Here is a 13,835-nt window from a genome sequence, read left to right on the forward strand (position 1 = left end):
GCATGGCGGAGGTTACTCTCCATCGTACCGTACCAGTTATTACAGCTTCTTCCCATTCCACTCACATATGGAGCATGAGAAGAATGATTAGCAACCACCTCTGTATGCACTGTAATAAGCCTAATGTTGTTCTTGCAATCCCTGTGGAAGTGATACTTAGAGAATTTTAGTATATTCCTAGATTCATAAGCTTTTTGGGAATAGTTTGTGTCTATTTTCAAGTGTTTGTCAGTTAAGTTTCTTAGCATCTCTATGACACCTCTCTCATGGGCCGGACAAACCTGTGACCCTGTAGACTTATTGCATTTGGCTAGTATTGTGCCAATGAGATAGTCGCCACCTGCTTTACCTACAACTGAGTTTATGTGTTTGTTCCATTTCAGATCCCTTCAGGTTGTTATATCCACATATTTCTATGTGCTGACTGCTTCCAAACGTTTCTGTGTTTTGTAAAGTGCACAATTATACATTTCTGAACATTTAAAGCAAGTTGCCAATCTTTCCATCACTTCAAACACTTGTCGAGATCTGACTGAATGTTTACACAGCTTTTTTCACACATTGCAGATAACTGCACCATCTGCAAGAAGTCTGAGGTTGCTATTAACATCTGCAAGGTCATTAATATCCAACATGAACAGCAAGGATTCCAAAACACTTCACTGGGGCACAGCTAAATTTATTTCTACATCTGTCAGTGACTCTCCATCCAAGATAACATTCTATGTCTCCCTACTAAGAAATCCTGTCACAACACAAATTTTGCTTGATACCATAAGACCACATCTACAATAATAAGTGTGGGTGTAGCACTGAGTCAAATTCTTTCTGGAAATCAAGAAATACCTCATCTACTGGACTCCTCTGATCCATGATTTTCATTATATCACGTGAGAAAAGGGTGATTTGGGTTTAACATGATCAGTGTTTTTGGAACCCATGCTGGTTGGCATGGACGAGGTCATTATGTTTGAGCTGAGAATATGTTCTATGATTCTACAACAAATAAGTTTGAAGGATATTGTGTGGCTCTTTTGTGGGTCATTTTTGCTATTCCTCTTTGAGACATATTTAGTCTTTCTATTCCATCTGCTGGGCATGGTTTTTTGCTGTATAATAGATTATGGTTAAAAGAGAGGCTAACTCAGCTCCAAATTTGGTACAGAATCTGATAAGGATTCCTCAGGCCCTGGAGCTTTGTTGAGTTCCAACAATTTCAGCTACTGCTGAACACTACGCATTCTAAATCTATTTCACTCATCTTTGCATTGGTGTGAGATTCACATTGTGTAAATACTCCACGGTTTTGTTTCATATAGGAACATTTGAAAACAGAGTTCACTGTTTCTATTTCTGCTGTACTACCCTCAGTTTCAGTTCCTGTCTTTGTGAGAGATCTGTCAATAATATTCTGCTACATAAGTCATCGAGCACTTTGCACAAAGCTCTCTTGACAGCCAAGTGCATTTCATTCTTCATCTCTCTATCTTTAGTCGTATACTTTGTTTTACCCCTGTTATGCACTAGTCTCTTTTTCTTGAGAAGTTTCTTTACAGTGACTATATACTGTGGATGGTCCCTCCCATCATGAGCTGTTCTCCTAGGGACATATCTTTCAAGCGATTCGTCAACTATTCTCTTAAACCTGAGCCACATTTCTTGTGCATCCTCCTCTCCAGAGCTAAATATTTTGAGTTCCTTATCAAGATACAACACTGGCTTCTTTATCTTGTTTGGTGAAATGTAAGTCCCTCTACTTGTTTCATTTTCCTTATACGTTATTGTTACAATTGTCAGGGTTACTGATACAAGTTTCAGTGTTGACGCCCTAGAAGGAATCCTGTGTATTTGTTGCTGTTAGATCCAATATATTTACATCAAGACCTGACTTCCAAACAACCTGTTCTATGTAGTTCTCAAAGAAGTCATTTAGTAATGCTTTACAGGGTTATTATCATGCCTGACTTACAAAACAGTAATTTTTCTCATTTGATTGTTGGATTTTTAAAGTCTCCTACAGTGATGGCAGTACGAGTGAACTTACATTTTCTCTAAAGTTCCCTGTTACATCTCTATTACATCTGGGGGTGAGTCTGGTGGTCGATAGAGGAATCCAATAGAAAGTTTATGTCCACCTTTCAGACTGAATCTTGCCCAAGCAATCTTACATTTAGCCACGGAAATATTTTGAAAAAGATAGAGTGCTACTAACCATGTAATGGTTATTGTAAGTTGCACACACACAACAAAGAGACTGCTAAACATGTAATCTTTCGGCCAGAAAGCCCTCCTCTGAATTAGACAACACTGGCAGCCAGAGACAGTGGTCATGTGCAAGTGAGTTTAATTTTCATGAATGTGTGTGTGTGTGTGTGTGTGTGTGTGTGTGTGTGTGTGTGTGTGTGTGTGTTGTTTAATCCAGAAGAAGGCTTTTTGGCCAAAAGCTTACTCGTTTAAAAGTCTTTTTGTTGTGCCTATCTGTGACTCAACATTTCCACTATATTGTGAGTTACAATCAGTTCTTTTCATAATATTGTCGTTATTCTATCCCACATTTTCCGTGGGTACATTCAGGTTTAATTTCTATCTGTGCTGGTATGAATTTCTTATATACTGCGATATATACACCACCTCTATTTCCTATTAGCCTATTATTTCAATATGCACTTTAATTTTCTGCAAAAAGTTCACTGCTATCATTTTGGGCTTTTACCCACTTTCTGTATCTTGTATTAAACTCTGGCACTTCTTTGTGAAAGCTTTGAAGTTAATCATAAGAATTTTAATACTCTGGCCTGTAGGGGGCATTTCTTTGGACTGCAATCTGACATGGTCTCCTACAGCTATCATTATCTGGACAGAATGCACAGTTGCCTAATAAATAAAATTAAAAAATACTTTTCCTGGAATTCACACATAGTCAGCTACCTGGGTAGCAGCATGTAATGTGTAGTGGACACCTAACCCATTTATGGGGCCCTGTAGTTCCCAAGCCTATGTCATAAGTCTGTGATATCACAGCCCAGCTTGACACACAACAGTCTTTGGTTTAAACATTTTATTTGATGATAAGTCCTGGGGACAATGCTGCAAAATATGAGCTTCGTTGAAACTCAGTGAGTGAGGTTGGTTCTCTCATCCTTCTCTGCTAGTCTCTGGAATGATATAAGTTTGACCTCAGAGCCCAGAGTCAGCATCCTTTGCTCCAACATGTGCCACAATCTGCAGTTAGTTGCACCATATTTCCTCAATGGCTGCCAGAATAGCCCACTTCAGCATGTTGAATGAGGCTCTGAGGTATACATACTGTGTGCACCTACTCTTCCTTGCAACTCCTTGCTATGATTTCATTATTTGCCAGATGTTTGAATTGCTGATGATCAGTAGACTTCTACTGAGCCGCATTTGTCTAGTAGGTTTCCCAACAATTAAGTGAGTGTCATAATTTGAGTTTTGGTTTCAGTGGAAGACAATACCTCAAACTGTTTAGTTATGGTGATTGGAGTAACACTGTGAGTTGTCCCTTGTCCCTGTCTCCTCTGTATAGGGCACCTATGCATACCACTGAGATGTCACTCGCAGTCAAGTGATTTATCCAGTACGCTCTGTAGAGAAGAGATGATCCGTAGGAGAGGGGAGTATTTGCGGTACCTTTGTTATCATTACTACATGATTCTCAGTAGCCTTCCTAACACATCCATTGGCATCAGCTTCCAATTGCTTGATAGTAATTGAGGCAGTTTCCAGATGCTTAACAGCCTCAACTAATTCATTTAATGTTTGAGAACAGCATTCACAATGTGGCTGAATTGTGGCTGGTGCAGTGTTTTCAAGAACGTTATACAAATAACTTTAAAGTAGACTTGCTGATATGCTTTCAATTTCTGGAGTTGTTGAGCTAAAAGTAGTACTGATTCTCTTTAACAACTGAAACAATTAAGACAAAAACCAAGATTCCAATTGAGGAAACAGAAAAACCCAATATAAAGTTACTAATTTTCTGAAACTTTTTTATGTTATAATGCCTACAAGCTTCAAAATAATGTTAGTTTATGATATATGTAGACAGTTCATACTCACATTGAAGAGAAAAAGTAAATGTAACATGAAGTGTTTTGCAAACCCTTGATGCCAGTTTTGTAAAACCTTGTTTCCAGTCTTGTAAAGGCCTTGTCACTGCTTTGGAGGTCGAGCGCCACTGGTGTTACGGTAGGTGGAGTTTGTGAAACGGCTTCTGGTGCAGTACACTGTTAAGACAATTTCTCCCTGCCACTATTACACAGCTCAGCCCCAGGGTCAGGTAACAGGAGAGGAGCACAAAGGTTCTAAACACTCCAATTAATTAGTAACAAAGCCACACAAATGAGTTAAAAGGTTTACTTATCTTTGGGACTACTTGAATAATGAAGTGTGCAACACTGCTCGTAGTATAACACCAAAAAAAGGGCTCAAAGGCTAAGTGCAAATAATCGCTGGTAAACTTCACAGTACACAGCAAAAGAAATTTACAACTGTGTGCTCACTTCTAAGAGTTCACCAAATGATATTCCCTGTTGAAGTCAGCCCTGGACGATTAACTATAACCCAGTGGGCGAGAGCTGCTCTTATTTCTTGGGGGTAAGGTTCTGTCCATTGTTGTCCAGTCATTGGCAGAATGTACTTGGCTGGCAATTAATGTACTTGTCTGGCAATTGGCTGATGCAATGTCAATATCTGCATGCTCAGCACCGCCCATGGTGCTAGTGGAACTCGTGCAAGTGGTGAGTCTCTGTGGCACTGGCGCCAGCTTGCATCTTGGCACCTGTGGTGCTTTGGCCCTGGCTGTGTCATGTTCGTACAACACTGCAAAATGTCAGCAATAATATGTCCTACAGTAACCATAAATCACCAACACTGATTTACCGTGAAATATGTTATGCACAACACTTGTGACTTCAGGAAATTCTCAAAAATATGTGTTTATTCACATAGATGCACCCTGAAATGTGGGGTAAAAATCTTTTTCTTTCTTTTTTAACAGGGATACTTATGCAAAAATTGTATAAAGCATGAGTGTTAATTAATGGAAGCTAGAACTAAATTGCACAGCATTGCTTGATAATTTACAACTGTCATTGACTTCGAAAGCATCACTTGATGCACAGATTAACAAACTGTTCTCTTGCAGTACAAAATGCAACATTTACAAAAGAGCATTTCATCAGAAACTTTAACTGTCACTGTCCTAAATGATGATGCTGACTGCTGCAGCTCAGGTCTCAAACTGGGGCAGAGTACTTCCAATATCAGCTCTAATTGACCTCAGTGTGAGGTGACTGGGTGTTTGTGTTGTCCTCATCATTTCATCAGCATTCATGACAGTGGCGAGATTGGACTGAGCAAAGGTTGGGAATTGGTACGGGCACTGATTACCGTGCAGTTGAGTGCCCCACAAACCAATCATCATCATCATCATCATCATCATCATCATCATCAGTGTGAGGGCACTGCTATGCTAAGAGGGAGGTGTGGTCCTCTGGTGTGCCTCCTGTGGGTCGTTGCGACTGTAGCAAGCCCTCAATAATGTGTGCAGTATTTATTTGTGTTGCCAACTTTGGTGTGGGATCGTGATCTCTGGACGAACCACAGTTGACCCCACTCCAATTCCTGCCCCCTGAATCACCATACACAATATGCTCATACCATGCCTGTACTGTGGTGACCTCTTTTAGGTGTCACATTGCCATCCCCTTTCCTTGCTCTCCCTCCATCTCCTAATATTTACTTGTCCATCCTTTCCTCCCTAATCCTCCTCCCCTTGCCTCTTTTAGTTTACAGACTCAGTCTGACCCAAACCCTCACCACATTCAAATTGTGCAAGGGGTGATTGAGGGGGGGGGGGGGGGGGCTGTTGTGCACATGTGCGTGGGTACTAGTGTGTCCACTTCCTTCCTTTATGCATTCCATCATTTGTATTTCAGACAGAATTTTTCATTATTGTATTTTACTGGGTATACGCTTTTCTACTGAAGGAAGAGATGCAAACTAAGATGTTTGATATCATCTTAAAATTGTTCTAATTATTATTATTATTATTATTATTATTATTACTTTGTACCCAAATGTGGTCTAACAAGAAACTAATTTATCCTTATATGGCAGATACTATGTATAGTCCCTAAAGACAATTAGGAAATAAGGCCCTTAATATCAATTATAATGTAATAGGTAACCATTCTCAAATATTTTTCAAACTCTGGTTATCATACAGTGGTGTCAAAGACATCAAGCTTGTGATGGTTACAGTCAAGTAACATGTGCATATAACATCATGAGATAATATAGAAAAGTTTTTCTATTTTGACTCACTTGATGAAATCAAAATGTCTACTATTATTCTGGCTCCTTGGAATACAGGCAAAACACACTTACATAAAATTTCCTGATATTGTTGTTTATACACTTGGAGTCATTAGATCTTTAAATTCTCAAAACTTCATCACATTGAAAATAAACATATTTAATGTTTTCCAGGATTCTTCACAATGGAAGCCTTCTGATCCATAGTGTTCAACCAGATGACAGAGGATATTACTTGTGCCAGGCATCAAGTGGCATTGGCTCAGGTCTCAGTAAAGTGGCATATCTTTCTGTTCATGGTAAGAGTGTTTTGTTGGTCTTTAAGTATATAACAAATGACCTTTTTTTATTCGGTCATCAAGAAGCAAGCATAGGTTATTTATCACGAAAGGGCGGATAATATTAAGTTGTACTTTGCTTATGATTTAAAAAGTGCTGTTCATCAAAGGGTGGTAAATGAAAGTTTGATCTGTCTTAGAATAGAAATTTTCTCTAAAGTTCTTTGTAGTCTCATCCTTGGTGGCTGTATTGCAGGACTAGGATATTTTGGTGGAATTCTGACATGTGTACCCACCTCCTCTCTGCAACTCCCACTCCCATTGTTGGGAAGTGCAACAATCTTATATGTAATATAACACTCACGTAATGTTTTTGCAGTTTACAGGTGGTCCATTGACTCTATCCACTTCTAAAGCCAACTTTTTTCTTTTCTCGTCTAAAGTTCATTTTACTTTCTGCACAGGTGGTAACAAAATTGTATTGTTGATTATGGAGAGGAAACTTACCTCATCTCTCATGTCTATTCCAAAGTAGAGTAACTGCAATATTGTTCCAGTTTTTTGCAATTATCTTCCTCCACATATAATAGGTAAAATTTTTTCAAAATTCCATTTGTATTACTTTACCCCCAGATTTGGACACTTCTGAGGAAGCCTGTTTCCGGTTTTTTTTTTTTTTAATTCTTCAATTGATTTGTACACATCATCATGCATTACTGCTGGTATGCATTAGTAATTATCGGTGTTTTTTACTTATCTCTTCACCAGTAGAAACAGTTGAATGGTGATGGAATGATTGTACAATGTTCACTCTGTTTTTAGTTACTGCACCAATTCCATCTTTATTGATGAAATGTGGTGTGTACCTTATATTGGGTTATGTTTTGTTTTTCTTCATACCCTTTATAATTTTCAATTGTTTCTCTTACCAAATATTCAACTTGGATACATTTCTGAATATCTTTGTTTCATTAAGCATTGAAACTCTCTCATTTTCTTTAATAGCTGCATTGTTTTTAAGATTTTGTGTTCTTCTGCTTTCTCTGTATGTGCAAGATATTTTGTTGTTTACATAAGTACCTCTGTTAAATAAGCCATATATATCTCTACAATCTTGACCTCCGTGTGCCCTTGTCCTTAGGTGGGTTTTTCTTTCATCTTGGGGTTTGAGTTTTAACTCTCCCTGACATATTTTCTCCTCCTCCCTCATGAAGAAACTGTTAGTTCTGAAAGCTAGGTAGCGTGTCCCATTTACTTTTATCTGTGTTTTTTTGCAGTACTACAAATAGTACATCTTGAAGGTAAGTTCTAGTTAGCAATTTAGTTTCATCATTTATTAGTTCTTTCGATTGCATTTTCCTTTGATTCAATTGACATACATTCTCTAGGATTCTAGACTTGTTGTTTGATTAAATTTGGTATACCCCTAACAAATAAATTCTCATGATTTACATTTTTGAAATTTTTGACTTCATGCTTGAGGAAAATGTTTTGGGAAGAACTTATGCAAGGATGGAACCTGAAATTTAATGCAAAGAAGTGTGAGCTGGTGGCCACAAGAAAAAGGATAGAACTGTAATAAATACTTGGGTAGCAGCTGGAAACAATTGAAGTTTCAAGCACAAGGGCAATATAATACAGGGAAATGGAATGATTGACCAAGAGATAAGTGAACAAGCAAGGTAATCTCGTAGCATTATGAGGAGTATGAGAGGAATGGTATGGAATAAAGAAGTTCCTCAGGAAAGTATGATGGTGATATAGCAAACATTTTATCTACCAGTTTTATTGTACATTGCAGAGACCTGTGTCAGGAAGGACAGGGGAAAATTAAGGTATGATCAAATGAGATGAAATATGTGAGAAGTTTTATAGGTTTAACAAACCTATAAAAGTTGAGAAATGAAAGCATCTGGGAGGAAAAACCATTTCACAAACTTATCAAAGCACTAATGTAAACACTGCACTTATCCAGTACTATGAATGTGGTTTACAGTTTATTGCCAGCTGTATCCATGGACAGTAACAGAGAAATGCATCCTCATGTGTTTACTGCATTCTGCCGGCTGTTTATAATAGCAAAGATCATGCAGAGAACAGATGCATTTCACAGTAGGTAAGATGAACAAGTGGTCATTGCTCGTAAGGTGTGCGTTTCAGAGCTCATGTTTATGGAACATTTTTCCATGATTTGGTTCATATTACCACATATCAAAATATGGAATACATTTTTAACACCCTGCGTACATTCCAGTACATCTGCATACATACTCTCTTGGCCACCGTATTGTACATGGTGGAGGGTATCTTTCATCACTGTTAGTCATTTCCTTTCCTGTTCCATTCAGAGATGGAGTGAGGAAAAAAGGACTCTCTATATGCTTCCTTTTTTTTTCTTTGAGTCATCAGTCTTGTGACTGGTTTGGTGCAGCCTGCTGTGAATTCCTCTCCTGTGCCAACCTTTTCATCTCAGAGTACCAATTTGCATCCTGTGTTCTCAGTCTCTGTCTTTCTGTACTGTTTCTCTGTTTCTACCATCTACATCCCCCCCCCCCCCTTCCCAGTACCACAGAAGTTATCCCCTAGTGTCTGAACAGATATCCTATCATCCTATTCCTTCTTCTTGTCAATGTTTTCCTTATGTTCCTTTTCTCACCAATTCCATGGAGAACCTCTTCATTCCATACCTTATCAGTATACCTAATTTTCAACGTTTTTCTGGAGCACCACATCTCAGACACTTCAATTCTCTTCTGTTCCGGTTTCCCAAATTCCATGTCCACCATACAATACTGTGCTCTAAAAGTACAATCTCAGAAATTTCATCCTCAAACTAACACCTGTGTATCATAAAAGAGACATACCTTGGCCAGAAATGTCCTTTTTGCCAATGCTAGTCTGCTTTTTATGTCCTCCTTGCTCCATCTGTCATGGATTATTTTACTCCCTAGGTGGCAGAATACCTTAACTACATCTACTTCGTGATCCCCAGTTCTGATGATAAGTTTCTCACTGTTCTCTTTTCTGCTACTTCTCATTACTTTCATCTTCCTTTGATTTACAATCGTTCCATATTCTTTACTCATTAGACCATTCATTCCATTCAGCACATCTGTATTACTTCTTGAATTTCACTGAGGATGGCAATGTCATCACCAAATCATATCATTGATATCCTTTCCCCTGAATTTTAATCACACCTTTGAACCATTCTTTCATTTATGTCATTGCTTCTTCGATGTCTAGATTAAACAATACGGGCAAAGTCTACATCCCTGCATTATTCCCTTTTAACCCAAGCACTATGTTCTTGGTCTTCCAGTCTTATTGTTCCCTCTTGATTCTTGTACTTATTGTACAATACCCATCTTTCCCTATGCTTACCCCTATGTTTCTTACAATTTTGAACATCTTGTACTATTTTACATTGTCAAACTTTTTTCCAGATCGACAGATCCATAGGTTTTTTTTCCCTCCATTGTCAACCACAATATCAGAACTGCCTCTCTGGTGCCTTTGCCTTTTCAAAGTGAAACTGGTCGTGATTTAAAAGATCCTCAATTGTATTTTCCTTTCTGTTGTATATTATTCATATCAGCAACTTGGATGCTTGAGCTGTTAGCATGATTGTGCAATAATTCTTGCACTTGTTGGCTCTTGCTGTCTTTGGAATTGTGTGGATGACGTTTCTCTGAAAGTCTGATGGTATGTTGCCAGTCTGGTGTAGATTCTACACACCAATGTGGATTGTCATTTTGTTGCCACTTCCCCAATGATTTTAGAAACTCTGACGGAACGTTATCTACGCGTTCTGCCTTATTGGATCTAGAGGCATCCAAAGCTCTCTTGAATTCTGATTCTAATACTGGATCCCCTGTCTATTTCCTGTCGACTCTTATTTCTTCTTTTATCATGTCGTCAAACAAGACTTCCTGTGTAGAGATCTTCAGTGTGTTCTTTCCATCTACCCACTCTCTCCTCTGCATTTAACAGTTGAATTCACATTGCACTCTTAATGTTACCACTCTAGACTGTCTTTCTGACAATCATTTCTATGCTGATTTCTTCACATTTTTCATGCAGCCATTTTGCCTTAGCTTCCCTGCATTTCCTAATTACTTTGTTCATATGCTCAAGACAGTCTAAGAATATGCCTGACAGTTTGCAGTGCTATTGTCAGTTTTCAGCAGCAAAGCTCTAATGGATGCAAGTGGAAAGAGTAGCCATCTGTAGAACTCTGATGAGACTGAGGCATTGCCACAGAGATGTTTACAAAATTACGTAAGTGATTTGTCGAGGTAGTTCCATGAAGCTGCTGTGCCCAGGCCACTGCAACTGTCTGGTATCAAGTTAAGCTAACTCACCTATAAGTGGTTTGTACTTCTGTATTCCAGAATTCCCCTGAACACTACTATACTTCTGTCTTTCGTCGATATCATCATCATCATCATCATTTAAAACTGATTATGCCTTTCAGCGTTCAGTCTGGAGCATAGCCCCCCTCATAAAATTCCTCCATGATCCCCTATTTAGTGATAACATTGGTGCCTCTTCTGATGTTAGGCCTATTACTTCAAAATCATTCTTAACTGAATCCAGGTACCTTCTCCTTGGTCTGCCCCGACTTCTCCTACCCTCTACTGCTGAACCCATGAGTCTCTTGGGTAACCTTGCTTCTCCCATGCGTGTAACATGACCCCACCATCTAAGCCTGTTCGCCCTGACTGCTACATCTATAGAGTTCATTCCCAGTTTTTCTTTGATTTCCTCATTGTGGACACCCTCCTGCCATTGTTCCCATCTACTAGTACCTGCAATCATCCTAGCTACTTTCATATCCGTAACCTCAATCTTGTTGATAAGGTAACCTGAATCCACCCAGCTTTCGCTCCCATACAACAAAGTTGGTTGAAAGATTGATCTACTCTACTTCTTGCAGAAGAGAGTAGATCGTAGCTGAGTGCTCACTGCATTAGCTTTGCTACACCTCGCTTCCAGTTCTTTCACTATGTTGCCATCCTGTGAGAATATGCATCCTAAGTACTTGAAACCGTCCACCTGTTCTTTGTTCCTCCTATTTGGCACTCAATCCATTTATATTTCTTTCCCACTGACATTACTTTCGTTTTGGAGATGCTAATCTTCATACCGTAGTCCTTAAATTTCTGATCTAGCTCTGAGATATTACTTTGCAAACTTTCAATCGAATCTGCCATCACAACTAAGTCATCCGCATATGCAAGACTGCTTATTTTGTGTTCACATATCTTGATCTCACCCAGCCAGTCTATTGTTTTCAACATATGATCCACAAATGATATGAACAACAGTGGAGACAGGTTGCAGCCTTGTCTTACCCCTGAAACTACTCTGAACCATGAACTCAATTTACTTTCAACTATAACTGCTGCCTGACTATCCATGTAAAGACCTTTAATTGCTTGCAAAAGTTTGCCTCCTATTCCATAATCTCGTAGAACAGACAATAACTTCCTCCTAGGAACCCGGTCATATGCCTTTTCTAGATCTATAAAGCATAGATACAATTCCCTGTTCCACTCATAACACTTCTCCATTATTTGCCGTAAGCTAAAGATCTGGTCCTGACAACCTCTAAGAGGCCTAAACCCACACTGATTTTCATCCAATTGGTCCTCAACTAATACTCGCACTTTCCTTTCAACAATACCTGAGAAGATTTTACCCACAATGCTGATTAAAGAGATACCTCTGTAGTTGTTACAATCTTTTCCATTTCCATGTTTAAAGATTGGTGTGATTATTGCTTTTGTCCAGTCTGATGGAACCTGTCCCGACTCCCAGGCTATTTCAATTATCCTGTGTAGCCATTTAAGACCTGACATTCCACTGTATTTGATGAGTTCCGACTTAATTTCATCCACTCCAGCTGCTTTATTGCACTGCAATCTATTGACCATTTTCTCCACTTCCTCAAATGTGATCCTATTTCCATCATCATTCCTATCCCATTCTACCTCGAAATCTGAAACATTGCTGATCATATTTTCACCTACATTGAGCAACTCTTCAAAATATTCCCTCCATCTGCCCAAGGCATCCACAGGATTCACCAGCAGTTTTCCTGACCCGTCCAAAATACTTGTCATTTCCTTCTTACCTCCCTTTTGAAGACTGCTAATTACACTCCAGAATGGTTTTCCAGCAGCTTGACCCATAGTCTCCAACCTGCTACCAAAGTCTTCCCAAGATTTCTTCTTGGATGCTGCAATTATCTGTTTGGCTTTGTTTCTTTCTTCAACATAACTTTCTCTGTCTACCTGAGTTCTAGTATGTAGCCATTTTTGATACGCCTTCTTTTTCCTTTTACAGGCTGCCTTGACTGTGTCATTTCACCAAGCTGTTTGCTTCATCCTACTTTTACACACTACTGTTCCAAGACAGTCTTTAGCCACTTCTAGTACTGTGTCCCTGTACCTTGTCCATTCCTTTTCCAATGACTGTAATTGACTACATTCAACTAACTGGTACCTTTCTGAGATCACTGTTATGTACTTGTGCCTGATTTCCTTATCCTAAGTTTCTCCACTCTTATCCTCCTACATATGGACCTGACTCCTGCACTTTCGGCCCCACAATCCCAATTTCACTGCAGATTAAATAATGATCAGTGTCATCAAAGAATTCCCTGAATACAAGTGTGTCCCTCACAGCCTTCCTGAATTCCATATCTGTTATTATATAGTCAATGACAGATCTGGTTCCCCTGCCTTCCCAAGTATAACAGTGAATGTTCTTATGTTTAAAAAAGGAGTTTGTGATTACTAAGCCCATACTGTCACAGAAATCCAAGAGTTGTTTCCCGTTTGTGTTGGCCTCCATATCCTCTCCAAATTTACCCATAACCTTTTCATACTTATCTTACTTTATCTTTTGTCGATAAACTGAAGTATTTCTTCTGTTATCCATGGTTTCTCCACAGTTACCTTTATTCTACCTATTGTTTTCTTTCCAACTTCTGTGACTGCTCTTGGTAGAGACATCTATTCCTCTTCAACTGAACTGCCTACTGAGTTATTCATTATCACAGTATCTGTAGCCTCAGAGAACTTAGTGTTTCTCTTCAATCCTTTGTACTTCCTTATCTCACTTCCTTGTGCACTGATTCTTCCTGACTAGTCTCTTGACTTCAGCTTGCTCTTCATCATTACTAAATTGTGATCCAAGTCTATATCTGCT

At 38.9% G+C, this 13,835-nt stretch overlaps 1 protein-coding gene across 3 annotated transcripts in view; it reads left to right on the top strand.

Annotated features, from left to right (window-relative positions):
* LOC124596510 (Down syndrome cell adhesion molecule-like protein Dscam2) overlaps window positions 1–13,835 on the top strand; it is a 270,374-nt gene that overhangs the window by 56,266 nt on the left and 200,273 nt on the right. For all 3 annotated transcript variants that reach the window (XM_047135673.1, XM_047135675.1, XM_047135674.1), the window contains exon 4: window positions 6,514–6,638. In XM_047135673.1, coding sequence (XP_046991629.1) covers window positions 6,514–6,638 — 125 coding nt within the window. The remainder of the gene's footprint in view (window positions 1–6,513; window positions 6,639–13,835) is intronic.

Source organism: Schistocerca americana, chromosome 2 (genome assembly GCF_021461395.2).
Source record: "Schistocerca americana isolate TAMUIC-IGC-003095 chromosome 2, iqSchAmer2.1, whole genome shotgun sequence".
Taxonomy (NCBI): domain Eukaryota; kingdom Metazoa; phylum Arthropoda; class Insecta; order Orthoptera; family Acrididae; genus Schistocerca; species Schistocerca americana.